This window comes from Limulus polyphemus, unplaced genomic scaffold, assembly GCF_000517525.1.
Source record: "Limulus polyphemus unplaced genomic scaffold, Limulus_polyphemus-2.1.2 Scaffold3429, whole genome shotgun sequence".
Lineage (NCBI taxonomy): Eukaryota > Metazoa > Arthropoda > Merostomata > Xiphosura > Limulidae > Limulus > Limulus polyphemus.
The window spans coordinates 2,557-30,187 of NW_013669039.1; the positions used below are offsets into that span (position 1 = coordinate 2,557).

A 27,631-nucleotide genomic window follows, 5' to 3' on the forward strand; every position below is an offset into this window, starting at 1 on the left:
TGTAGAAATTTGTCAACATTCTTTATAGTTTATCCATTATAGTTTCCATATCAGAGGCACGTAAAAATATTATTTGACCTCCATCCCTTTTCTCCTTAAGTCAATGCCAAAGAGGTCTTTTGTTCCATCCTAGAATTCATTGGCTACACTGGACAATGACAAAAATTGATCTAAAGTGCTATTTATGCAAGAACACTAAAACTTTTAAAGTAACTTCAGTAAAAATATTATTTGACATCCATCCCTTTTCTCCTTAAGTCAATGCCAAGGAGGTCTTTTGTTCCATCCTAGAATTCATTGGCTACACTGGACAATGACAAAAATTGATCTAAATAACACAAAACTTTTAAAGTAACTTCAGTAAAAATATTATTTGACATCCATCCCTTTTCTCCTTAAGTCAATGCCAAAGAGGTCTTTTGTTCCATCCTAGAATTCATTGGCTACACTGGACAATGACAAAAATTGATCTAAATAACACAAAACTTTTAAAGTAACTTCAAAAAGTATTTTAGTTTTTGGAACTAAGATAAAAAAAAAAATGTGTGAAGCTACCACAATAATTAATGTTGAATTAATTTTAGATTATACTGAAACATGGAATTAATGGGCTAGATTATTAAAATATTAAACGAAGGTATAATATACCACCAAACCTGGAACGGTATAACAAATACAAATCAATACAGGCTGAAATTGTTTGCATAAAGATTTAAGGGTTTTTTATTATTTCTGAAAAAAAATACACATCTCCTTTTCCCAAAATACTGTATCTAACACAAAAAAATATATTTACCAGTTTAAAGCTTCTGTTCTTCATTGGCAGCATCATTTTAATTAAAAAAATTTCAGTAATGGAATGATTCTATATTTGGAATAAATTTAATATATTTCTTTCAAATTTCAGCTCAAAGCTATTTTGTTTCAATTATTATCAATCATACATTTTTGACATCTTTGTTTGTGACATGTTAAAAACAAACAAAATCTTTTAAAAATGGGGTGAAAAAAAAAGAAAAAAAAAGAGGTGTAGAGTCTCTTCTATGGAAAAGTACACCAAACAGAAGCACTTTTTGAGTCAGTAGTATTTCCTTCATAATCGGAACATACTTTAATATTGTGAATCTTGCCACAAAACATACTTAACACTGACAAATATTCCAAGAATTATACAATGAAAATGACTAAGTATTGTAACCAAAATGGACCCAATGACTTAACCATTACTTTTCTCTGAAAAATTCATAAATTTTACCAATACCAGAGAGCAAAACGTTTTTCAAGGCATCAGTATAGACTCCACAAGCCTCCCATGTATATGTAGAGTAGTTCTGTAATACGCTCCACGTGCTTCTTGCAACATGTTGTGAAGTTTCCCACAACGGTGTACAATAATCTGTTAAGACTAGCCACCACAAAACAGTTTTAGACTTTGAGAAGTACCACACGTCTTCTGCAGCGTAGATTAAGTCATCTGTAGATCTAATTTTATGTCCCATGTACACACAGAGGACTATGAAGTATCCTGTCACAGACAATATCAAGAGCGAAACAGTCACTAGGAAGGATCTGAGACAGGACCCTGCAGAAAGGAAACATCATTTAGAGACAAAACAACATTATGTTTTTCAAACAAGAGTAAAATAAAAACCAATTCTTCTATTTATAAACACCTTGTTTTCCAAGATAGGTTTCTTTAGATAAAATTATTGTAAAGGATCACAAACAACAGAAAACAAGAAAGTAGTGATTATCTATACACAAGATGAGAATAAAAAAAAATATATATTCTAAAATTTTGTCTCTGACTCCTTTGTGTTGTATTTGTTTACATTTGAAACAAAGCAATCACTGCGTATTGCTCATCAATTCCATACTTTCATTTCATCTACAAGTGATCCCTGTTGTATAATTATAGTAAATGTGCTGAATGTTAGCATAACATAGAAATGAAATATTTATGCTCACAATTACTGAATGCGGAGAGAAAAAAAAAACATTTGTATTAATAACAAGCTAGAAAGAAGACGTTTTATTCTGTTGCAGAGGTAAATATTCTTCTGAATAAGTGACCAGAAGCTATGGAAAAAATTTTGGGTCAGGGAAAGGGGGGGGGGGGGGAAAGCAAAACTTTGGAAAGAAAAGGGAAAAGAAATATAAAAACACAGAAAAAGAAACTGTATATTGACTACTGGAGCCGCAGTGACACAATGCCATTGCCAACCGATCAGACACCGTGAATTAATAGAAGAATCACGTGTCTGTCTCTACAAAACAAAAACTAGCATCTATTTTAAAAGCAGAAGTATTAAATCATATCAACTAATAACGTTATTATAATTATATAGAAACAGAAGAATACCTTTCTCTTTTTTCTTCTCTTCCTTGGGAGGAATGCCATTTGTTTGTTTATCTGTTTAGGTAGAAAAATTAAGAAAATGTAGCTAAAAATAATCAATGTTTTAAAACATAGAGAAAGTGACACCTATATAATGGTATACATCAGTTATATTTACTTTCTACATTAACGTCTCAAGAAAACTATCTCTAAGTGATTGGTATCACTTGAGATTGCTTTCCTGGATCTAGACAGCAATCTGTTTTACTGGATTCTTTCAATAAGTAGAAAAACATTGCTTAACAAACCTTAAGGCTTAATAAATAAATTTGATATTTTGTGTATGAAAGCATTGTAATGTTTACTGATAATCTGCCAAATTTTGCTAACATACGCTTCCTAATTTAAAAGTTGTGGCATGAAAACTATAACAAGTACAAAATGGTTACGAGGTCAGTCCCAGGGACCGAGCCCGTGCTGAGAGAGTTAATGCAGTCCGGCCAAATTGGACATTTGTTAATAATGGAGTATGTCAGAGGTCAGTGCTTGGGCCTTTGCTTTTTATTTATATTAACAGCATTGATATGGTATAATTAATAAATTAGTAAAAGTCACCAATGGCTATATATATTCTTGCTGAAAAAATAGTTAAATTTGTATTCTAGATCTTGACCAATCAAAACATTACCTAAAACATTTTTCTGAGAGCTATAAAACAAAATATGAAAGTTGTACATGATAATCTACTCATAAAGCAAAGAATAATTATCAAACATTTATATTACTTAACATGCTACAATACATTAGAGGCTATATGAAAGCTGGTGTTTTTAAGTACCAAATATTGTAAAGGTAATTTTTTTACCGTCAATAAATTCTTTTTCCAGATCTTTCTCCAACTGTTGCATCCTGATACGTTCCTTTTGAGCCTTTTGTTCAGCCTTCCGTCGTTCCTTTTCGGCCTTTTTCAGTTTTCTTTGACGCTCCTGTTCCTTTTCCTCAGCTGCTTTTTTGGCAGCTTCTCTTTCTACAACAAAAGGTTTGTATTATTTTAATAACACACACTTCACTACAGTATATAGCAAGAAAGATAACTTAGATCATGGCTGTAAGAACAGGGGCTGTACAAGTTTACATCATGCAACATATGTCATAGCCATGGTGAATACGAGTTGTAAAGGACGTGTTTCAACCAGTTACCAAATATTAGGCTAACTTCTTTAGCTCAATAACCATATATTTGGACCCCGAATAGATAATACCTTTATCGAAACAATTCTGCTAAGTTTCTTTCACAGGACTCTAGAAACTATGGGCCATACAAGTAAATATAAAACTCAATTAGAAATTCTGAAGAAAGTTAAACAGACTGAGTAGAATGTGATAACAATACTTTAACAAAGAATCACACAATAATTCCAGGTGAATATACGTATCGTACTTGACCTAGTTTAGGGTCTATAGTTGTCAATATTTTTTAAACAGAGACCAAAAATATTTCATCAACAATCTAAGTATTTATTTACAACATTATTTGAATCTCAACTTGTAGTACGTACTGAAATATGTGGAAGTTGTAGCATGTCAGTAAACATTCTTTGAAACAAGTCATGCACAGATCTGTCATTTGCACAAACTAATCCCTAACATGATGTTTACTATCAGTTGCTTCAAGAGTGATTCAGTGATAATTTGACTATCAGGAGTGATTTATAAGACAGAAAAAAAAGAGACCCATAGATTGCATAGAAGCAGTTGGGTGGTTTTTTCAAGTGAAGTGCTAGTTATACACCGTAGTTATTTCATATAGTGGCCAATGGAAGGAGGTTTCTACTAATCAACTGAAAAACAACCATGCCTAACTCGGGAATTTATAAAAAATCTCAAATTATACTGGGTCTAATATTGAGGGTTGTGAGTGTGGCCTCATGTTCCAGGGTGTTTACCAAACAACAAGCAATTCAGTATTGTCTGTTTTAGACTTTATGCCACAGCTACACAAAGAACCACCTAAATCCCTGATAAACTAGAAAATGCAGTAAAAGAATAGGTTAAACAATTGCCAAGCTTTTTAATATTCTTTGATAGATTGTTTAGGCAGAGTTTCATCAAGTTTTTTTAATATTTTCCTTTTGAGAGGATGACATTTCAAGCTAGTGCTCTTCATCAAATCATACAGCTGTACGATCAGACGAAAAGAGCTAGCTTGAAACATCATCCTCTCAATATAAAAACTTGGAAATTGTTTAACCTATTGACGTTCGTGTCATCTATTTCTATACTGCAGTTGGTCAATAACACCCACCATCGATTCTTGGACTACTCTTCTCTAATCAAACAGTCACTCTTATAACACTCACAAGGTCCCAAAGTGCACACCATGTTTTTGCAACAACAAAGAGAACAATACTGCATTTCCTGACTATATTTTTTCCACATTCTATATAGATGGCTAGGAAAGTAAACTCTTGTTGTAACGAACTACGAGGAAGGAAAGATGGTTCATTGTAACAAGTATCATGTTTATTGTGTGTTTATAACAAGCATGTTCTCAGAATTAAGCAACATTAGTGAGGCATATAGCTACTTCCACAGGATGCTATTCTTCTATCACACCCTTATATTCCTAAGGTTTCTCAACATACAGAACAAGTATATGTAAGTGGCATACCTTAATAAGAAAATGAACTGCAGTGCCACGACAAAATGATATGTTTAAATTGATATGCTGATATAGCAGAATTTACAATTCACAATAAAAATATTAGGCCTAATAACTAAATTATCTGACAACTGGTTGATAAGTGTGTACGAATAATAAAACAATGCCTTATGTTAAAAAAGGTGTTTGTTTAGAAAACCATAATACTAACATATCATACTAACATTATTTCACTTTAATAATATTTGTTTGTGTAATACAAGAAAGTAGGGTCACATGCTTTAGAATTATCAAAATCAAATGGATTTATGTACCAAGAATGTGTTATTCACAAGTTTGTAATACTTACTAACAAAATCCAACTTACTAGTGTTATTGCTATTCTACATTAATAAAGTTATTAATTAATTCACCATTAGTTTGTTCCATTTATCCATAATCTCATACTTTCTAAAATATGTTTCAGGTTTTACCATTTTCAATAAATATAAAAATTTCAACTATTCAGCTACCAAATACATACCAACATTCAGCCAGACTAAATAAGCCAGATACCAAATACTAACCCAATATCTGTTACAATCCTAATCAATGACTAAAATTCAACTGTCACACCATTGTTACAACCAGTGGTGACTAACCTCAAATGTTACACTACTGTTACCATCAGTGGTGACTAACTTCAACTGTCACACCATTGTTACCACCAGTGGTGACTAACCTCAACTGTCACACCATTGTTACCACCAGTGGTGACTAACCTCAACTGTCACACCATTGTTACAACCAGTGGTGACTAACTTCAACTGTCACACCATTGTTACAACCAGTGGTGACTAACTTCAACTGTCACACCATTGTTACCATCAGTGGTGACTAACTTCAACTGTCACACCATTGTTACAACAAGTGGTGACTAACTTCAACTGTCACACCATTGTTACAACCAGTGGTGACTAACTTCAACTGTCACACCATTGTTACCACAGTGGTGACTAACTTCAACTGTCACACTATTGTTACAACCAGTGGTGACTAACTTCAACTGTCACACCATTGTTACCACCAGTGGTGACTAACTTCAACTGTCACACCATTGTTACCATCAGTGGTGACTAACTTCAACTGTCACACCATTGTTACAACCAGTGGTGACTAACTTCAACTGTCACACCATTGTTACCACTAGTGGTGACTAACTTCAACTGTCACACCATTGTTACCACTAGTGGTGACTAACTTCAACTGTCACACCATTGTTACCATCAGTGGTGAACAACTTACTTAACTATCACGTCAATGTTAAAGTCTGTGGTGAATGACTTCACTTCAATTGTTGTAAAGATTTTTGTTCTTTGATATCATTGCTTACATTATTCTGAATAAGAAGTTAGCAGAGATACAAAACCATCGCTTACATTATTATATGGATGTGATATATATACAGCATGTGTGTGTGGTAAGGTGTGAAAATCACTAAAACCTACACAACTCACTTTATTTCAGGTTATCAGAATCTATATCAATCAGTACGTTAAGCCTGCACTTAGTAAGTAGTAACGAGAAGCAACATTGAAATTATAAACGTAAAAGAGCACATAATTCAAAGTTCAAGATTAACTGGACTTGACTCTGTATGTGAATGTATCATAAAACTTACTTGTGCCTTTACCAACATAAAATGACTAGAAATAATTGTTACATCTTCTCTACTTTTCCACAAGGGACACCAAGGGCTAATGACTAGTGCTTTGGACTCATAGTCGAAAGGTTGCAGGTTCAAGCCTTGCCTATGCCATGTCGTGGTGACCTTGGGCAAGACTTTACAAATTGCTTTAGTCTATCTAGGTGTATAAAGAGCGCTGATTGGTAGCTGTCAGTGATTCCTTTAAGCCGTGCAGCCCCACAACAAACGATCAAATGCAGCGCTCTTCGTTATTCCAGCCGTGCACATCCTGATTGGTAGCTGTCAGTGATTCCTTTAAGCCGTGCAGCCCCACAACAAACGATCAAATGCAGCGCTCTTCGTTATTCCAGCCGTGCACATCCTGATTGGTAGCTGTCAGTGATTCCTTTAAGCCGTGCAGCCCCACAACAAACAATCAAATGCAGCGCTCTTCGTTATTCCAGCCGTGCACATCCTCAGTAATGGTGAGAAGTTTCAACACGTTAACGGCTTTAATGATCCTGGCAGTCGATAGGCCTAAAGACCAAATAACCAATAGGTAGAATTGCAAAGCAGCCTAATAATTCAATATGGTTGATCGTCTAAAAAACACACACACACATTACCTTGTTGGTGGTGCACATGAAAAAGTTCAGTCCTTACATGGATTGAAAAAATTAGAGGTAATATTGGTAGCTGTTGATTAAACCGTGATGGACTGGTACCCAATCCAGGAGGGGGGGGGTCACCATTCTCATCCACTTTTGCCACATGAAACTGGAGCTAAGTAGCAGCCTTATGTGTCTTTCAGGTACAAACATTGATTAACTAACTTATTTTTCCTCAGCTTCAAATAATATAAACAGATTTATAAAAACAGCACAGTTAATTCAAATCTCACTGGCCAAATAGATTAACTAGTCATTACAATTATCAACATACCACGTTCTTCCTTTAGTCTTTTTTGCTTCTCACGTTCCAAGTCTGATTCTATGCTCTGCATGAAGGCTACAACCTGAGGATAATAGTGAAAGAGTATGAATAAATAATACAAGATCCTTAAGTCAATTAAAGACAAAATGTCATTAAATCTGCTAAAAAATAATGAAAAACATTTTCAATAGATAAGTTATCATTAACTTATTCAAAATAATCCAAACACTATTTTAGGTGTTATTAACATTTCTTTGAAAGAGGACCTAGAATATGAAGGTGATTGTTTCTTGCACTTTTTATATTTAATACTTGTTTATAAAAAACCTTTTCTTTTAACTAATGGAACAAAAAAAACAGATTCAGTTTGTTGTTGTTGGGTTTAATGGTCCAAAGCACCAGTAGATTCAGTAACAAGTTACTAATGTTTCATAACCAAACTGTTTACCTAAATGAAAGACTTACAATGTATTACTTATAATAAATATTCAAGACTGATTCAGAAAGAACTTTTTTTCAACATTAAGAACAGCCTGGCCATTAAATGTCTTATACTCTTTTGTCAAATTAAAATATTCCCACCTCGTGAGTCTCAAATCTTGAACCTACCTTTTTGGCACACTGTTGACATTGTTTCTCATCCAGACAATCACCAGCGACGACCTTAAGTTTTGGTTCCAATGGGTTGTTTTTCAAATCTAACCATTTCAAGTTCTTTAGTCGACAGAAGGTGAGAGGCAACATCGTCAACTTATTGCCATACAAATCCAAGTGCTGAAGCCGAGTCATATTTCCAATGTTGTGCGGCAGCTCTTTTAAATCATTTTTGCTCAAGTCCAGTCTTATAATGTGATTCAAGGTAGCAAAATTACTCTGAAAATTTCAAAGTATATCTCAAGTCCATTAAAAAAATCAATTTTTTGCTAAATGATGTCTTTTAAAATAGCTTAGGACTTTTCCAAACTTAAACCGTTTTTGAATTTTTATTGTATTCATACTATTAAATTTCTTTCATTGTGATACAATAAAAGAAATACTTTCACATTTAAATGTTGTACTAAAAACCTACAACTTATTCTTTGGAATCATTTATAACAGAATAAATTTTGTTGTGTCATTCCTAATTCTAATTATTGTTAGCTCTATCAGCTATACAGCAGTATTGAAGTTGTAATATAAAGATCTTCTAATAGGGTCAACTGTCAGTTTCATAAGCTTCTGAAATTTGTTTGAGAGGTTTATGTTTTCAGATTTTTCTTGCATAAAAAAACTGTTAAAAAAATTTCTTTTCCTGTAGGAACAAACAAAACTGAACGTTTAAGAGAGAAAGCTATTACATCTATACTAACAATATTTAAACTCAAATTATAGTTTCATTTAAAAATTAAATTCCTATTTTATTAGTTATTTTAAGTATAATGAATCCATTTAAAAAAAATTATATAGACATTTTATCATATTTTATGCAAAAGATAGAGTTACATAGTAACAGTATAGAGCAGTTGTTGAAAAAAATACATCCAAGATAAAAAAACATGTTATTTAAAACAGACAACAAAATTAACAAACTTTTCTCTATGGGCATGCTCTTATAATCAATAATGTTTAGATATCTTACTCGGTTATGTTTTCCCGTGGAAACTCGTATTTCTATTTTCGCGAGTACAGCCGAATGCTGGCAGGACTTCGATAGAAGAGGCATACACTTAAATTTAAATAACCTGTACATCTAGTCTACCTCTGAATATATTACGTATGACATAATGAAGTTTGCAGGGAATGAAAAATATAAAATCTTCAAAGCCATCTTCCTTCGCAGCATCAGTGATCTGGTTTCAAATGGTTTTATTGATGTTTGGTCCATTAACTGGCAAACAATTATATAAAAAAAAAATCCTTAGATATGTGGATACGTCTTCTTTTGGGAAATGCATGGTGTTTTCTCATCCTTACTTTTCTTTGGTACAAGATAGTTCTTAGTTTTGTGTCTTACATCCTGATCATTTGTGGCTTCATCATACAATATTGTCATCCATCAGACGTTTTAGCACATAGGATCCTAAGCCATCTGAGATGTACAACACCTTTGTTCACCTCATTCCAAATTTGTTGTTGTTGGGGGGCACTTAAATATTCTGAAGAAAATCAGAACAACAATCGTCACATGACACAAATGAAAAGTCTCTTTGTCTGCAAAATTCATTGTCCAGGCCTGTTTCAAGACCAATCATTTGGTTAGTGTTGTGGACTTGGGACGTAGAGCCCGGGTGCAGCATTATTACAAGTTATTTACGCTCGTGTTTCGGAACGGGGGTTGATTGACACTTACCAACAGAAAACTTATACTTTTGTACATGGGTGACCTTTCAGTTGTGTTGTTTTCATGGGCAAGGCCTGGTCGTCAGTTGAAAACTTTTTTGTACCAAAGTTCGTAAAAGACTTCCAGGCTGTTCCATTTTGACACCCGAGACCAATTTGGTGTTTATTAATGTCCTAATTGTCCTATCAAGTTTTAATATGTATACTTCCCATAATGCAAGAGGTCAATTCACTGGTGAGAAGTTATACGTACCTAAAAGCATAAATGATTTGTAAAACATGCATATAACATGTTCTTATTCGCACCAACTAGTAGAAAGCTGTAATGAAATATATTATGCAAGTGCATAAAATAAATACATAAAAATATGATATGCTGCAACCAATGTTCCCTCTAATTTTATCAAAACATGTGCAGCATGAATGTTATGTGCACCAATCTCAAGGGAATGTGCAGACATGTGCTACCATTTTGTTTGAGGGGGAGGGGGATATTTTAGACCCTCAACCCTATTTGATCATTAGGCCACCTTGCAATGCTACCAGTTGGTTATTTGGGATTTATGCCTATCGACTGTCAGGGTCATTAAAGCCGTCAACATGTTGAAGATGTATGTGGTTGGGATAATGAAGTGTGTGGCATGTGGTTGGTTGTTGTGCAGCCTCGTAGCTTAGAAGGAACACTGGCTACAACTCTTGTGCCTAATCATCTGGTGATGAGCTGGGGAAGTTCACAAAATTATCTGTCTTTTGGGGACAGTATAAAAATGTAAGAAACAGTTTAAATGTACAACAGCATATTCAAGACTTTTTTTTTATCATTTTGTGATACCGTGCAGACTTAGTATGAAGTATTGTTAGTTTAGCCAACTTTTTGACTAGTGTACAAATACATGAAGTTTCAAATTGAAATCATTTCAGAGTTATAATGGATATCTTCAAGCGACTTTCAAAATGATTTCAGACTCAAAATTAATGTTACTGACAAACTATTTCAAATAAAACAAACTGGGAATTTAAGCAGTTTCATAACTGGAAGTAAATCAACTTAGAGTAATCTCTTTCCCTTCTACTCAATTTTTCTTCATTGGACAAACGTGTGTTTACTCTTTCAGTAGGAATTTACCTTAGTTTGAAATAACCACATTCATCTTTCATTTGGACCTCAAATCAAGTGATATCCTACGGCAAGCCAACATAAACTTTCTTTGTATTCTACCTACACCTTCTGACTTCATGCTCGCACAAGGTTAAGACAACTTAATGTTCTAAGAAAGATTACAAACCTTTTTTTTTATTGAAGGGTAATAAGTCATTAAGTGTGAAGATGTGAAACTTAGCATCATAAGCCTTGTTTAATAAAGTACATGAATTATCGTATCATTTATTCTTACTCTTCCCCTTAATCACAACTAGTTTGGTATCAGCTGGTATTTTTGTAGGCCAAGCATTTTTACACCCGGGTGGCTGGCCCAGACGGCAATCATATAGGACAAGCATGTTTGGTGACAGTGATATGAACTTGCGACCCTCAGCTTGCAAGTCGAGCGCCATAACTACCAAGCCATTCCAGACCCAACTATAATATCATTTATTATTTAAAAAATGTTTTGCTAGGATAGAGGGTAGGATTTTCAATCATACAGATTTATACGGAAAAAAAAAAGATAACTTGGCCCACAATATACGAAGAATATAAACATTATAGGGACTATATTATTGGTGGGAAGACTGCCTATACCAAGATTTACTAAAAAGAAACATTAGCTATATTTTTCAATTTATCTGATTTATAAATTTAGCAATAACCTGTGGAAGCAAACATAATATAAATCATGATAAAATATTATCACCTTGTTAAGTTTATCATCATATGAAAATACTGTAATAAAGATATTGAATATGTAGTCCCAACAAACCACTACACATAAAACAAATAGCTTAAACCTTGAAAAATATAGATGCTCCTGGAATCTGTCTCCCTCTTTTAAACACTAAGAACAATTAATAATAGGGTATATATCTATAAATTAAGGAGGTTTAACAGACTGGTAGACTTTCTTTAACTATATGTATTAGCCAAAACTTTGTTATTGGGGAAAACACAACCTAATGTACTGTAGATTAAAGATGAAAATTTTTCTCTAATAACAAACATCATTTCAACAATACAAGTTTAATGGGAAAAAATGTAAAGAGCTGAATGAGCTACATAATTCATAAACTAAACAATTAAACATTTTGAATGCACTTACTGGCAAACTGGAAATCTTGTTGCATGATAAGTCAATATGAGTTGCTTTAGGAAGAGCAGCCTGCAAAAATAAAAACGTAACATGTAATCTAGAAACCTTGTTCTCATCTACACAACATACTAGTTAAAAATAATGTCTTAAAGATGGTGAACTTTCTTAAAAATTAATTTTTGGTACAATATGGTATACAAAAACTGTAAACTATCAATATTATTAACTTTAATATTACAGTTTTTTCCCAGTTTGCCCCCGATGAAGAAAGGTCTAACCCTAAATTATAGGATTTTTGTATTTTAGTACAATATTTTAGCTCCTTTCCAGTTTTCCTCCTAAATCTTATTTCCTCATATTTTATTGAATGAAACTCTGATATTATATCACTGTACACTGTGTTCAGTTTTAATAACCTTGTTTAATAAAGTATGCTGAATTATTAGACACAGTGTAGAGAAGGGCTACTGGGATGATTTCAGGTTCAGGCTTATTACTTTATGGGGGTGGCTTGAAATCTGTTTGAATGAGAAGAGAATGGGAAACTTGACTGAGATTATTAGATTGGAATTCATAAATCCAGATGACATTTTCATAAAAAATACTGGAGAGTCATGGAAAGTTCAGACAAGACTTCAATTGCTATTTTAATGGGACAGTCAGACTGTGGAATGACTTTTCTTTGGGTGTGGTGGAGGCTACAACATTGAAGGAGTTTGGAAAAATATGAGTATTTTAGAGATCAAAGTTCTCAAATTAGGAATATTGCCAAATGAAAAAAAATGCCCAGATTCAAAAGACTTGCCCCAAAATACTTGTACATTTCAATTCTTATATTTATTATGAAGTCTACAGTAGAAAGCATCATTGTGTGATGACATTGGTAGAGTTGTCTTAGCTACAATCTTGAATATATCATCGAACATTTTCCTGCTCTTTTATAGAAAAAGAAAATCCTATAACAGATACACTCATCAACAGATGCAACTGGTACTAATACATAAAGTTTCCACTTTTGGTTTAAAAAAATCCCAGAATGTTCATCCACAAAATCTGAAAATTTTACATTAATTAATATTATTCATAACTCAATATCCTCTGTTGTTATATAATTAAAATTTAGATCAATGTGAAAACATAGTCTAGAACTAACTACTACAACAATGATTTCTTATTTGTTAAAATATATTTTAAAACTTGACTTATCATGAAATAAAAAAAATCGTAGTACACTAAATGATAAAAACACCAAATAAATTTTCCTACATGTATGTAAATATATTTACTTTTATTACTACTAATTTCAATTTTGTTTGAAAGTTATAAAAATAAATTTAATATACTTGCACAAGGTTTTTATCAACGTGATTTCCTTTTTTACTTTTAGGCAAAGATTAAATATTTTATTCGGTTATTTATATTACTGTTAATTTAACTAAAATCAATAAAATTTATCCATACCAATTCCTTAACAGGGACTTCTGACAACTCGTTGAGGCTAAGATCCAACTCATGACCATCTAATTTGTCTTTCAAATTTATTGTACTTGTAGACATGATTGGGCACACTGTCTAATTCAATAACGTATCTTAAAGTTTGGTAATGATCCTGAAATATAAATGCAAAGATTAAAAATCACAATGCTTGTTATATTTCCATCATGTTTATATGAAAATCTTCTTCATACATAGTCATACTTACAATTTTAGATTTTTGTTACTACTGTGATTAAGTATCCTAAAGCAGCATTTCATTATATGAGAAACTAACTACATCATATGCCACGAATGTGATGATGTGGACTGAACACTTTTTTACTCTCTCACGTTAGGTGGCGCTTATAATTTTTAAAACCAGTAAGACCGTAGAGAGATAGTAAATGACTACCTATAGCTAAACAATATATTTACAGAGAGCGTGAAGGTAAACCAACGTTCGTTCAGACAAAATGTTAAGTAAATTTTTATAACACCGATCATTGTTTTTCGTTCGTGCATTTCTGTGAAATTTATCTCACCTCAGTATTTATCTTATCTTAGAATTATAGTATTTATTCTGAAATTATTCTTTGTTCTGTACATATTCAGGTTCCACATAACATATGGTAGAAAAAGACCTTAAGGTTGATTTCGTTCTATTTGCCTTTTTAATTCCGAAGTGTATAATACCTGTTCTTCCCGGGAATGAAGGAAGATAGTGTCTTCAACAGTAGTGTCCTTCAAATGTCGTTCAGGTGATATCTAGAGGTCGCGGCCTTAACTTTGATGTAATGAGAATAATCATTTACATACGTAGTGCTGGTCGCTATGGGTAAATACAACATTTATTGTGAACTTAAAGAATGTTGTATTTCAACAGTTTAGTCTGGGCACATCACTTGAATATTGTATTCGGGACTTTCATCTTCATGTAGCACAGGGGTTCTAAACCAGGGGTGCGAAATGAGGATCCAGGGGTTGCGCGGAAGAGGCCTATACAAGGTCCGTTTTCCTCCAAATGTCGCCCAGAGGAAATGTCTAATGCACATTTTTTAGGGGAAGGGTGCGAGGGTTTCCTTAGGGGTGTGTGTGTGTGAAAAGACCACAAAAGGTTAGGAACCACTGATCTAGTCATTCTGGTTTGGAACATAGTTTGGATAGTTATTATCTGGAAACTCATCTTCATATAATATCTGGTAGATGGTTTCAGCTTTAATGTTTGAAAAAAAGAGCTAGTAAAAGCAATCGTCCAGAAAAAGTAAACAGCAAGTACACACACTGTGTTTACATTTAGTATTATAACATACATTGTTCATTTTCCATTTCACTTTATGTCAAGTCTCATCATGAATCAGTTAATAAGAGACTTAACGTTACTTCATGGACAGTATCTTGACTGAATCTCTAATTATTAAATAGACCTATGTCACCTATCTGATAACCCAAAGATTATCTCAGGTATGCCACAGTGTGTAAGTTGGAAAACATTTTGGTGCTATACTGCAAGATATTATATTGTGGAGTTTTTTGTTTGTTTTTTATATCTGCTGAAGTCTGTATTTCCATTAACTCCTACTCTTGTGTAATGAAGTTCAAAAAGACATCATAGTTAATGAAATTATATTTTCCAAAACAAAGAGGAAGAGTTGGTCACTAAGGTGGAGATGATTATTTGAGAGAGTTGTCGGGTCGAGGAGAAGTAATCTTTTGGATGTAACGAACTTCCACTAATGCTGTGAAGTTTCGTGAGTTCTGTTTAACTGTAACTGATGACTCAGAAGGAATAGTGACTAATATCTGGTTCACCAAAAATGGCTGCCCATACTCTTCTTCTGTAGAATAGCCTCAGTGTAAAGGAAACAAGGCTGAGTGAGAATTGTCATATTGGTGTAATATCTGGTATGTCTAAGATTAGGTGAGGTAATGTGTATAGGACTCCCAGACTTACATCAGTTAAAGTAGTACAATCAAAGCTCTGATTGAAGCTAATCAAGAACATCAGAGAGAGACTGGTAGAGAATGTCTGCCAACAAGAGCCTTCTCACTGGGAGGTGAGACAATGGGTACCAAATGGTAAAATGAGTCGATAATGAGGTAGTTTTCAGTGGTATACTGTTGATGTAAACATCATCCAAGCGCTGGTTCATCACTACTACCTAGCCTGTCTGTGGAATTTCATAAAACAAACAAACAATAACTGACAGAATATTCATATGTAAATTGTAATGTTTTTTCATTGTATTTGCATTTTAATAGTACACAACAGTTTAAGGAGGTAGCGAGCTAGTCCTTGGAATCAAAAAGGTTGAGAAATACTGGTCTAGGACACCTCATTGTTCTGCTACCATGTATCAGAAGTCTACCATTTACCAGAGCAACAGGATCACTGAGAGTCTCTACTACACTGTGTAACCAAGTAAAGGCCATCTCAGTCAGGTGATAGGCAGGAATTCAAGAAGGAGAGTTTCTGACCATGATCATAGATCCTCGTGAGAAAGGCGAGGCAGATCAATCTGCTGATATTTATAGGCACAGCAAAAGAAGACTTTGACCATTTTCTTAATCATTTCAGACAGTAACTGCCTGCAATGGCTGTACAATACTCCTGGTTCTGAGTGTAGGTGGTTTCATCCCAGACTTCATTGAGTGTTCGGATGAGGATCAACCAAGGGAGTGTGAGACAGTCATTACTGAGTTGCACCAGAGGTTTAACCAAACAGAAAACAGAGCAATCCATCAGGCCAAAATAAAGGCTTGGAAAAGGAGTGCACTGAAAACTCAATCACTTATGTTGATGAATTGAATTTATTGCATGGTAAAGCTTAGCCACCTATGGCCTCGGCATACTGAGAGTACATCCTTGTAGCCTAGTTCTTGGAAAGGCTACTAAGCAAAAAAGACGTAGCATCACATGGGAGTGAAAGACCTTCTTACCCTTACCGAGGCAGTTTCTGTCATGATGTACTATAATGTGATAACTCCAAACCAGTTGGAAGTCAGAAAGAAGCCTACAGCAACAGTTGCAGTGGGTTTACCTCAGACAGACTATCATACCCAGACACCCATATAGCACCAGCTTCAAACTCACTTGAAAGTTAACCAACCTCTCACCCATCCTGGTGTTCCAATACAACCATACTGATATTCAGTGAATGAGAAGAGCTATTCTCCTATGATTTATATGCTGCCAATATCTCTACCTGGATGCTATCCTAGAAGATACAACAGGTTTATGAGAGTCAACAGCAGGCAATAAGTATTGTTGCTGTTGCTCTTGGAAACCAAAGGATGCAAATTTGAATCTGGTTACTGACTTGGAGGAGTGCAATGAACAGTTTGCCCAACAAATTGTGGTGATCAATCCAGCTCTTTAAGGGCTGGGTAGATCTTGGTATGTGCCTATTGACCTATAGGATGACATTCCTCACTGATACAGGAGTAGCCAGAACACTGGTAGGTCTCATAGTATATCAGGTGCTCCAAGTAAAGCCTCCACTCAAGCCTATTGACATGAACTTTGTTCTGGTGAATGGAGATAGATGTAAAAGACTAGGTCATCTTTGATTTACACAGAGGTTTGCTTACATAAATCAAAGTGTTTCTCATTAACCTTTGGTCTGGTATTGTCATTCTTGGAATGGATATACTGTGGAGCTCAGTAGTCAGTTTCACTTCTGTAATGAGTCAACTGATGTTCCATGGTAGAGTTATCCAATGTTAAACAACTGGATCAAAGGAACAGCGGATAGCACGAGTGTATGTGGGAGGTGAAGTCATAGTACCCTTATGTATGCAAGAATTTTTCAGTGGCTTACTACTGGCTATGTAACATAGTAATTGGGTCCAGAAAACAAGCAATATTAGCTCATATAGTTGTCTACCTAAGGGAGAATGATGTCTCAGTGTTATTCTGCCACAATGTATGATGAGCTAGCTAACTACAAGCTAGAACTAGGTACCAAAGAAAACTTTAGATATTTTGGCTTTATTGCAGATGATTTTGAGCCTGTAGAAGACGGTATTTTGCTGAAAGGATCTTCCAATATGCTAATTTCGTTGGACACTTCAGGAATTCATGAGATAAAATTGTAGAGAAAAGATTACTAGTTCTGGCAAATCCAAGCTAGGATCCTGACAGACCACAGGAAATGTCATGCATGACTACCAAAGTTATTGGAAGCAGCGTTTCTGGTGCTATTCAACTTGTAAATAAAAGGGAATTAATAGCATTCATAAAGTTTTACAAGGGAAGACATTTCAGAATAGAGTGGCAGACTGTGAAACAATTGAATCATTTAAGTAAGTTTCCAACTCAAATGATGAAAGGAGAGAACAAATGCCTTAATTTGATTATGGAATTTATTTGTGAAATGATTTGGTTTGCTTGAATTTTGCGCAAAGCTACACGAGGGTTATCTGCGCTAGCCGTCCCTAATTTAGCAGTGTAAGACCAGAGGGAAGGCAGCTAGTCATCACCACCCACCGCCAACTCTTGGGCTACTCTTTTACCAACGAATAGTGGGATTGACTATATATTATAATGCCCCCCACGGCAGAAAGGGCGAGCATGTTTGGTGAGGCAGGGATTTGAACTCGCGACCCGCAGATTATGAGTCGAGCGCCCCCTAACCACCTGGCCATTTCTGAAGTGATGTATATTTTGTACATTATTAATTTAAATGCAAGTTTGTATATATGGAGTACATTTTACTGTGTTCTTTATTAATGATTTGACTTTCTTTTAATGTATTTTTCTATATTTTTTAAAAAGTAGTTTTGTGAGTGCTTTTCATTTATTTTAGACTGTTTTAAAGCATTTTACTATGGAGTTAAATACTGTAATACTGTAGATTGTGCAAAAATGTTGACAGCAATGTCCTTCAATGGCAGATCAGGTGATATCTTGCAGTTACGCCTTCTCCTGTTTTTGAATGAGAATGACGTAATAAAACTACGGATCTCCTGTTACTTTGTGGATCTACCCCATTGCTCTTGAGTTAAATTCAGTTTTATCTGGATATACCACATATTTTCAGAGGTAATGGTGCCAACTTGTGTTTATCACTCCAAACAAAGCTGCCCCCAGTGGCATGTCTGTGGACTTGCAACACTAAAGACCGGGTTTCAATACCCCTGGTGGACACAGCACAGATACCCATTCTGAAGCTTTGTGCTTCTTCAGAAACAAATAAATTTTGGTTATTACAGTAAGTTTCATGATTTTCAATTATTATTATTATTATTTTTTAGAATTTGAATAAAAATTTAATTTCTCTCTTTTTACTGTAGCTAAATACTTGTTGTTGTTTTTTTGTCTGTTTTCAAAAACTACACCTATAAATCCTTATTTTCTTTATATATATAGAAATTCATACTTTAGGGAATCCCATGTTTCCTATCAAGTCCTGAAGAAATCGCAATTTTATTGTTAAGATTTTTCTTGGTTTGTAAGATAGTACAAATTGAAAGAAAGCAAAAAAGTAAATCCATTGCGAATTTAAAAGTTTTGTTTTTTTGGTAAATCAATTCTTAAGATGTTACTAAACTGATAAAATAAAAGTTAAGATATACTATGCATATTTGATTATTTAACAATTCTTTTTAAAGGTTTGTTTGTAGTTAAGCACAAAGCTGCACAATGGGCTATCTGTATTCTGCTGTATTTTTAGCATTGTAAGTCCGCAGACATACCGCAGTGCTACTGGGGGGTGGGGGTGAATTAAACAATATACTAAAAATATTAAGAACTGAAATTCTGGGGGAATTCTGTGACTTTTTGACATTAAAAAATGTGAATAGTCTAAAATGGGATAAAAAATAATTATGCACACCAAACAGAGAAATGCCTAGCATCCTCAGGATAAGATGTACCCCCCCCCCACCAATAAGAAAATACGTAATGGAAAATTTAAGTAGGTGGCTACTGTCTTTATTCCATGCTTACTTAGCTTACGTTTTCTTATATACTGTATATTGGCCTTAGTGGGCGCTGCTGATTGGCTGATCAGTAGTTTAAAATTTGTGATGGCCGAAGAAAGCCTTATGCCTTACAGTCATACACACAACTTGGATTATTAGACACACTATTAGCTGTAGGTAGTTAATGCCCCAAAGTGTTACCATATTTTACTGAAATGGCTTTATATTAAAGAAATTTAAATTCAAACATGTAAGAAATGAGATCACATCAATATACGTGTAGCAAGTGAAATCTTTATTATTTTCCATCACTATATTACATCATATGGAAAATAAGACTGCATGATCCAAATAAAATATTACTGACCAAAAAAAAAAAAGACAGGGAAATTATTTTAGCCCATATAATATTCTTATAACTGTTGCTTAAAGATTGCTGTTTTTATAATAAAGCACTTCAAATACCGCTCATAATTATATTACTTTAAAGCAACTGTAATAATATTTTTAAATTTCAATGTTTTTCTCTCTTAATTAACATTCGATTGGTTTAACAAAGACTGAATGAATGGAATGTTTCAGTTTTAGTCAGCAATTTCTTTGATATTTTCCATTCAAATTCAAACTCTAACAAAAAGAAAAAAAAAACAACTTAAAACATCAACTAAACTATAAATCCAAAATAACAGAATTTCTACAATGGAACAAAAGAAAGATATTTCATGATAATTCTCTGTCAATTTTTACAAAACCTAAATATTTTTAGCCAGACATATTTGTGAATAGCTAGGCTAGAAAAAAACAAAACAACAACCAAAAAACGCTGTACATGTGTGGAAATTACAAACTATTAAGTTTAATAATTTATTTCGATTATACACATCCAAAATTACTTTGGACCTAATAGGCTGAGAATTTTTTGGAACCATACGAAATCATTTTCAGTTTAAATACGGAATTTAAACTACTTGTAATCCAAAATGTTTTACTGATAAAACTAAAAATTTACGTTTATTCTGCATTTCAACAGGTTGGTTACATCCTTACTCATGTTGGACTGTAGGACAAACCGCCCCAACTTAAATTTTACACTACTAAGCAACCTATTAGTCATAGTCCCCATACCAAAGTTGATAGATTCAGTCATGTATTTCTGATCATGAAAGTTAATCATTAATTATTTATTGTTTCTGGATCATGTTTTAGCTCTTAATGTATTCAAAATGTCTTATCATTTGTCTGTGTGAACGTACACGCAATACAATACAAACAGAATATGCATATAAAACCATATTTAAAATTGTTTCAAGAAATGAGGTATACACGTACAATGTATTGGATAATCGTAACCACATCTTATCTACTAACTGAACTTGGTTTAAACTTGAAAACAAAAAAAGCTTAGGGCAAACTCTGAATGCCAACAGTTGAATTGGTAACATTAATGTGCACCAGATTTCCACATTTTCATTGTTTACATCCACTAAGAGAATGATGATCAAAAAGATATTTGTGTATCTACATTTTTTAAGCACCTTAATGAACACAAGAAACAAGCAATACATCACCTAGACTATACCTCAAACATATTTTGATTGGAATTTATAACTTTATGATACTTTATTTTCTAGCATTTTTCCACATTCAAGCACAATACATGAAAAGCTAATTTTATTGACAAACTATACACAACTTAGATGAAACGTGGAGTAGATTTAAGCCTTAAACTATATCTTGTTCAACACTCTTGCACGTGTACACAGTATATTTTGGGAATGAGGATCTTAACGGTCAATTTACCTACTTTAATAAAAAAGATGAGTATAATAAAGTTTGAATAAAATATTATTCATTCAGTCACGATGACAACTGAAGTTTTTATGATGTTGAGTACAATAAATAACTACAAACAATATGGCAATGCTTTTAAATCAACTTATTCTACCACCAAAAATTAATAAGCCAAGATGAATTAACTTGTAAGTGTCCAATATTTTAACTTAAGTCTTTTTAAAGGACTAAATCGAGGGAAAATTTATGCATTCAGTCCTTGAGAAAAATATTGGACATTAACAAATCTACTGATTAAGAGTTTATGTGGTTTTTTTTGTTTAATTAAATCTTTAATTAAATTTAATTTAATTCCACACTCTACTCTTATATAACAACAAAGTAAAAGTATATCTTAGAAAATATGATCTGGAAAAAAAAAAAAAGATTCTTCATAAATATATTTCTATGTACATTTGCAACAGCGTTTTAAATGATAAGTATTTTTTATAATATGTAACAATACAGGTATGAAATGGTGAATAATATAATACAAATGGTTTTTTTTGTGTTTTTTTTTTTTGTTACAAAATCATTACATTTTCACCCAATATGAGCCAAGAAAAGGCACCCAAAATTAAAACAAGCTCCATAGGTTTGGGAAATTATACAGATGACAAATATTATTACAAGAGGAAAAAAATTACAAATAGGACTCAAAAGTGATAAGCATGAGAACAAAATGGCAATTATGAATGATTGCTAACGATCACACCTGGTCGTGCTTGTGTCACAGAAGAACAGTGAATAACCTGGTGGTGAACGTTGTTGATGTTGGCTCTCTGATGCACATGATAAAATGCAGGTTTGAATTCATGAGAAGAAACACTATCGGATATTGTTATCTGAGACTGAAGATTTTTCAGAGGCTCAGGATCATCTCGAAACATATGGTCACCTTCTAGGTGTCGAATGGCTTCCACGATAGTCTCTAAGTTTTGACGAGAAGTGCTGCTTGCTGGGTAGGGTTGAGCTGATGCAATATCATGAGCAGATTTCTCAGCCCTGGTTGGCCTTAGAGATGATCTACAAAGTTCAGTGGCGTTTGAAGTTGTTTTTGAGGTTCTAACAGAAGGATCCAGAATATCCAACTCTGATGAAGATGTTGGCTCTATTGGAGTTGGGGATTTCCCAGACAAATCTTCGGGAAGGTCCACATGATAATATGACCTTTTGGAGAGAAGCACAGGACCCTCGGATGAATTGCCCTCACTTTGTTTTAGTTCAATAATTGGAGTGGAAGAATTACCCTCGGCACAAATAAACGAGTACTGTTTTGGTGATGATTGCTGAAAAAGAAGAATAAAAGTATTAATAATGGCTAAGATTTAAGGTAAACCTTTTACTGGAATAAATAGCATAAAAATATCACTTTATTATGACAATCCCAAATTGATACAAAGGCTTCTATTCAGATTTAAAACTACATGACAAAATAAAAATGAAAAAATTAGTTAACTAGGAAAACTCTCAAGGAACGTTTTCGATTATTTCTGCAACAGTTTATACTGCTCAACAGATAACTAACAAGTAAACGGCAGGCACCAAAATACAGTTTAAACTAATATACTATGTTGTAGAAGTAATTCAGATATCTAAACAACAGACCCAATACAATATCCTCTCAATGTAATGATGTCCTAACATTAACTTGTTCATTAACCGGCTTTCCATATCCGTGGTGGGCACAGCACAGATAGCCCATTGTGTAGCTTTGTGCTTGGTTACAAACAAACATACTTGTTCATAAATGGAATAAAAACCTGTAGTATATTTTTCTTTGATGTTATCTGTGGCTTAAAAATTTGCTTTGTTTAACCTGGAAAGCCTAACTTTTTTTTTGAATTGAATAAGTAGATATCTTTAACACGAATCTAAAGTTTATTCATAATAAAGAGATCATTGTACACAAATAAACCACACAATATATTTGGGAATTATGCAAAACAAAATAAAACCATATTAACCTCTACTGGATTGTGAGGGTCAACTTCTTGAGCCTGACCAGGATAAATGAGGGTTTCTAAGTTTTGTGTTTGTTCTTCAAGCATTATTCGCATCTTGCGTTCCCTGTCTAGCTGGACTCGCAGATCAATCATTTCTCTCTTCATCTCTTCTGGTGCATTGTCAGCATCGCCTGCTGGACTCATATTTCCTATCCCTTCATCGGAAGATTCTACTGTAAGAATGACTATCGTCAATCTCTGATTGATTCTGTCACTTTTAACAGAAAAACTTATTTAAATCTTCTATATAATCCATCTCTTTAAGAATACAAAAATTACCACTAGTCACACTTAGTATTTAAGTGGTAGATTTATTTGAAGAAAACAAAATAAATTTTATCAAATGAATATTTGTTGAATATTTAACCTTTCCAATTTGTTCCCTTCTGAAAATTAATAAAAACTACATCAGAGATTCCTGAGAAATTATATTCATCATTTTTTTTGCTTATTAAAATTAACTAACATGTAAGTTAAATATTACATTTTACTTTGCAATTGGAAATGTATCTGTTTTGTTTTGTGTGTGTGTGTGTGAAACAAGATACCACAAAAAATTACTTTAGCTAAAATTAGTTTTGCCCAAACTTGAGTTGTTAATCACATTTGCTGAGAACTGAAATCAACAGAAAACTTTATTCTGGAGTTAATAGTATAAAATATAAATCAAAATTAAAAATAACCACAAGTTAACCTCAAACTAATTTAGTACTTTACTGACAGAGTAATCTGTCTAAAATCCGAAACAAACATATATATCACTTTATTGACTTTTTGAGTAGTGTCGTTAAATTCAATTATTTCTCTGACTTGAACATGGCAAAAAAAAGTTTGTGTTGTATTCAGTTATACACTTCTCTGATGCTGTGGTTTAATAAATATGGTCCATTTGAAAAATGTATGATAAAATACTCAGGCAAACTTTAACTTCGACCATTAGCTACATGGGAAGCAACGTTTCCTAACATTATCTAATAACTTCACGGAAGCTTTAAGAATATGCTAATATTGCTATTCCTACTTCTGAATTATTTTTATTTCATATAATTACCTGTATCAGTTTTCTTGCGTTTTGGTAGAGGCGAATCCGAACTATTTCCATCGCTCTCCATGTTCATCTGAGAACTGAGTAGCCTTTTTAGCTGACAATTCTGAGCTAACAGTCTGGCTTTCTCCTGCTCCAACTGATAAATATATTCAGCCGTTTGTTGTAGTATGGCAGCCTAAATAACAAAGAGATAAGAATATCTGGTTTCTACTAAAGAATAAACCCAATATGTATAGGAAACACTGTATTTTAATATAGCAGTTTAAAAAGTAAAGAGCAAAGGAACATTTGGTTACTGTATAGGTTACTCAATGATTAGATTTTCTTTTTTAAAGAAAATTCTTACAGAAACTTTTGTTTTAAACATTTCATTTGTACAATATATGTTTTTATTACAATTTTATGTAATTATAAAAATTAATGTTGAGATCTATTGATTTCATCTTGTCAATATATAGTAGTAACCTTCAACAACGTGTGCATGAAACCCTCAACAGTACAAACTTTTAACAATGTGTGGATGAAACTCTTCAGTAGTAAACTTCAACAATGAGTGGATGAAACCCTCAACAGTACAAACTTTAACAATGTGTGGATGAAACCCTTCAGTAGTAAACTTCAACAATGTGTGGATGAAACCCTTCAGTAGTAAACTTCAACAATGAGTGGATGAAACCCTCAACAGTACAAACTTTAACAATGTGTGGATGAAACCCTTCAGTAGTAAACTTCAACAATGTGTGGATAAAATGTTTTTAACATACTTCTATTTCTCCACCCCTGGAAACTTGTACACATCTGAATGTATGTAAATACTGAGATTTATTGCTCTTTGTAAGAATGATGTTCCATATATCATGCTACTCTTAGAACTATTTACTCAATCTTCGATCATGCTCAGTCAGATAATCACTATTATCCACTGTTGCCCAACACCACAATTTCCATTGCAAAAAGCTCATGTAAAAAAATAGCAAGATCAATCTGATACAAAATTTCCACTGTATGTGAATGTAGGTTTTTTTTTTCCAAGACCACGTTCAAACAGCCCAAGCAGGACTTAACAAACACAGTATATGGTAAAGTAAGATTGTTGGCTTCTTTGGCTATTGATTTTGAGATGTTGCTAGAAGCTTGTGAACCGAAAATCTTTAATTATTACTTTGTTAACAATATCAGGAGATATGTTACGTTATATTTACAATTCAAGGCGACTGGAAAGTTCTTTATTTTCAAACATGTTGGTAAATAAACTTTTAAGTGATTTTTCCACACATCTCTCTTTCACTTCAACGTTGAAGGGATCCAAACATTATTTCTTAAAAATAAAACTAATTTTCCTATTAGATTCAACTGTTAAGCTACACTGTGGTAAGTCCTGTACGAATTCAAAATATCTTTAGTTTCATGCTTGTGTTTAAATTTTTGACATGAAATCCAAATGCACTTTCAAAGCTCCTAGTGACAATTTTCAAGCAACATAAAAACTATTAAGACGTTGTTTCTACAACTGCATACGTTCCATAAACAAGACATAATGTTCGCAAACTAATTGCATGGTTGAGTCTGGTGCTGTGCGCTACCACATGCAGCCAACTAATACACTCAGTTCACCGATATTACATATCATAGATTGATTTTTCAGCTATTTTAAGGAGTGATCCCATCAATATCTATAACTTGAATAACTGCACGGCTAATATATTTATACGTTCTAAGCCTTTCTAATGATTTACCTTAAATTTATAAATTTTAAATCTAACCTGTAGATGGCGCTATTGTAACACCTACCCCCCATGAGCCCGAAACAGAACTGTCTTTTAATATCATTTACGAATATTGTTTCATACAATACGAGAACATACAAAAGTACAACGCGACGTACTAATTTGGAATAGTGACCGGAAACGGGGATGACGTGGTATGACCAAAGAAACGCCGAAGCAAGCAGATGGAGAGGGCGGATTAACTCGTGACCTTTCATCGCCAAATTTGGATGCAATCCGATGCCATGCTGACTCTGTGCATATTTCCTTCTGGTAGGAGGAATGGGGGAAGAAAGTGGGAGCAGGTCACGTTCTCTATGCATCACGTCCCGGCCGTCCACACACCACGTGAGTCACATGAGTAAAAGGGTACGACAGCTGCTCGTTTTAACTCACTTTTGGAAAAAATCAGCCAGTTTGTGTCTGCTGTGTATGTGTTCAGTTAGTTAAAATAAATATATATATATATATAAATTAACGTAAAAGATAAAAAATAAATATATTAGCCAAGTTTTTCCAGCTTCGTTGGATCTACTTTAATAAATGCAACATAGGAGTAACAGAAAGCTACGAAACCAAACTACGAGCTAACCTTACGTTTGTCATGGCGTACGATTTTCTGCACTGATAAATAACCCTTAGCTAAATGATACTCCATTTCTATAACCCGTTTATGCAAAATATGTTCAGTTTGCGACACAATTATATTGATTACCGCATTCCGAATTTTTTTCAATTATCCCCCCCCCCAATAAAAAAAAAAGGTTACATAAACTGTGAACCAAAACAGCACTAACTTCGGAAAGTTGCGAAGAACTTTGTCGTTTGAAAAACTCTGTGCTATAAACGTGCCTTTTGTTATCTTTATCCAACCCGTATTAGTTAAGAAATTCAAACAAAACTACATTGTTTAGAAATGTATACGTACAACTGTACAGTTACAAGGTGAAATATATATACACACAAAGTTATTTAATATCAACTGAAATCATTCAGATAAGCCGTAGGTGGGCATTCCGAAAGTGCGAGATCACTGACTAAGGCACGTGCTCCTATATCATAGACGCGCGCGCGTGTAAGCAACACAAATTCCATTAAAAAAATAAAGCATTTCAAGAAGTTTGGAAATGAGTATTATTAGCTTATCATTTCGTTAAGTTTTTAAATACACAAAAAATTAATTCCCAGGTGTTTGAAAATGTCAAATCCTCCATGCAGTGAGTACGTTCAACCTTTTATCTCGGCCAGCTGTAGCTAGAGATGATTTTATACATAAAAGTAGAAACTTTACGCTAAAACACAACAATCTGAAGGTGATATAAACGTTTCGATAATACCACACAACAATTATAATGATGTTACAATAAGGCCCGGCATGGCCAGGTGGTTACGGCACTCGACTCGCAATCTGAGGGCCGC

General features: G+C 33.7%; 2 protein-coding genes across 4 annotated transcripts in view; both read right to left on the reverse strand.

Moving 5' to 3' along the window:
• Positions 1-696: 696 nt before the first annotated feature.
• LOC106469335 (leucine-rich repeat-containing protein 59-like) lies at positions 697-13,981 on the reverse strand. Its single transcript, XM_013929824.2, has 8 exons — positions 13,867-13,981; positions 13,626-13,773; positions 12,174-12,233; positions 8,209-8,472; positions 7,609-7,681; positions 3,204-3,365; positions 2,363-2,413; positions 697-1,582 (listed from the first exon to the last, which is right to left on the reverse strand). Exons 2-8 carry the CDS (start codon positions 13,719-13,721, stop codon positions 1,224-1,226), a joined length of 1,065 nt encoding a protein of 354 aa, XP_013785278.2. The 5' UTR covers positions 13,722-13,773; positions 13,867-13,981; the 3' UTR covers positions 697-1,223.
• Positions 13,982-20,030: 6,049 nt separating this feature from the next.
• LOC106469336 (transcription factor AP-4-like) overlaps positions 20,031-27,631 on the reverse strand; it is a 28,196-nt gene continuing 20,595 nt past the window's right edge. The window contains exons 1-4 of one of the 3 annotated variants that reach the window (XM_022397828.1): positions 26,332-26,491; positions 24,450-24,621; positions 23,360-23,571; positions 20,031-22,681 (exon numbers count right to left, since the gene is read on the reverse strand). In XM_022397828.1, coding sequence (XP_022253536.1) covers positions 22,082-22,681; positions 23,360-23,571; positions 24,450-24,621; positions 26,332-26,430 — 1,083 coding nt within the window. In that variant the 5' untranslated portion in view covers positions 26,431-26,491 and the 3' untranslated portion in view covers positions 20,031-22,081. Of the gene's footprint in view, positions 22,682-23,359; positions 23,572-24,449; positions 24,622-26,331; positions 26,492-27,631 lie in introns of those variants that run through there. The other 2 variants (XM_022397827.1, XM_022397826.1) reach the window with 2 other exon arrangements.

Excerpts from the sequence above, each read along its gene's own strand:
- LOC106469335 (XM_013929824.2), bottom strand. The coding sequence starts at position 13,721 with ATGTCTACAAGTACAATAAATTTGAAAGACAAATTAGATGGTCATGAG. Across the intron at positions 8,473-12,173 it reads ACAAGATTTCCAGTTTGCCA|AGTAATTTTGCTACCTTGAA; the intron begins GTAAGTGCATTC and ends TGAAATTTTCAG. Across the intron at positions 3,366-7,608 it reads AAGACTAAAGGAAGAACGTG|AAAGAGAAGCTGCCAAAAAA; the intron begins GTATGTTGATAA and ends CTTTTGTTGTAG.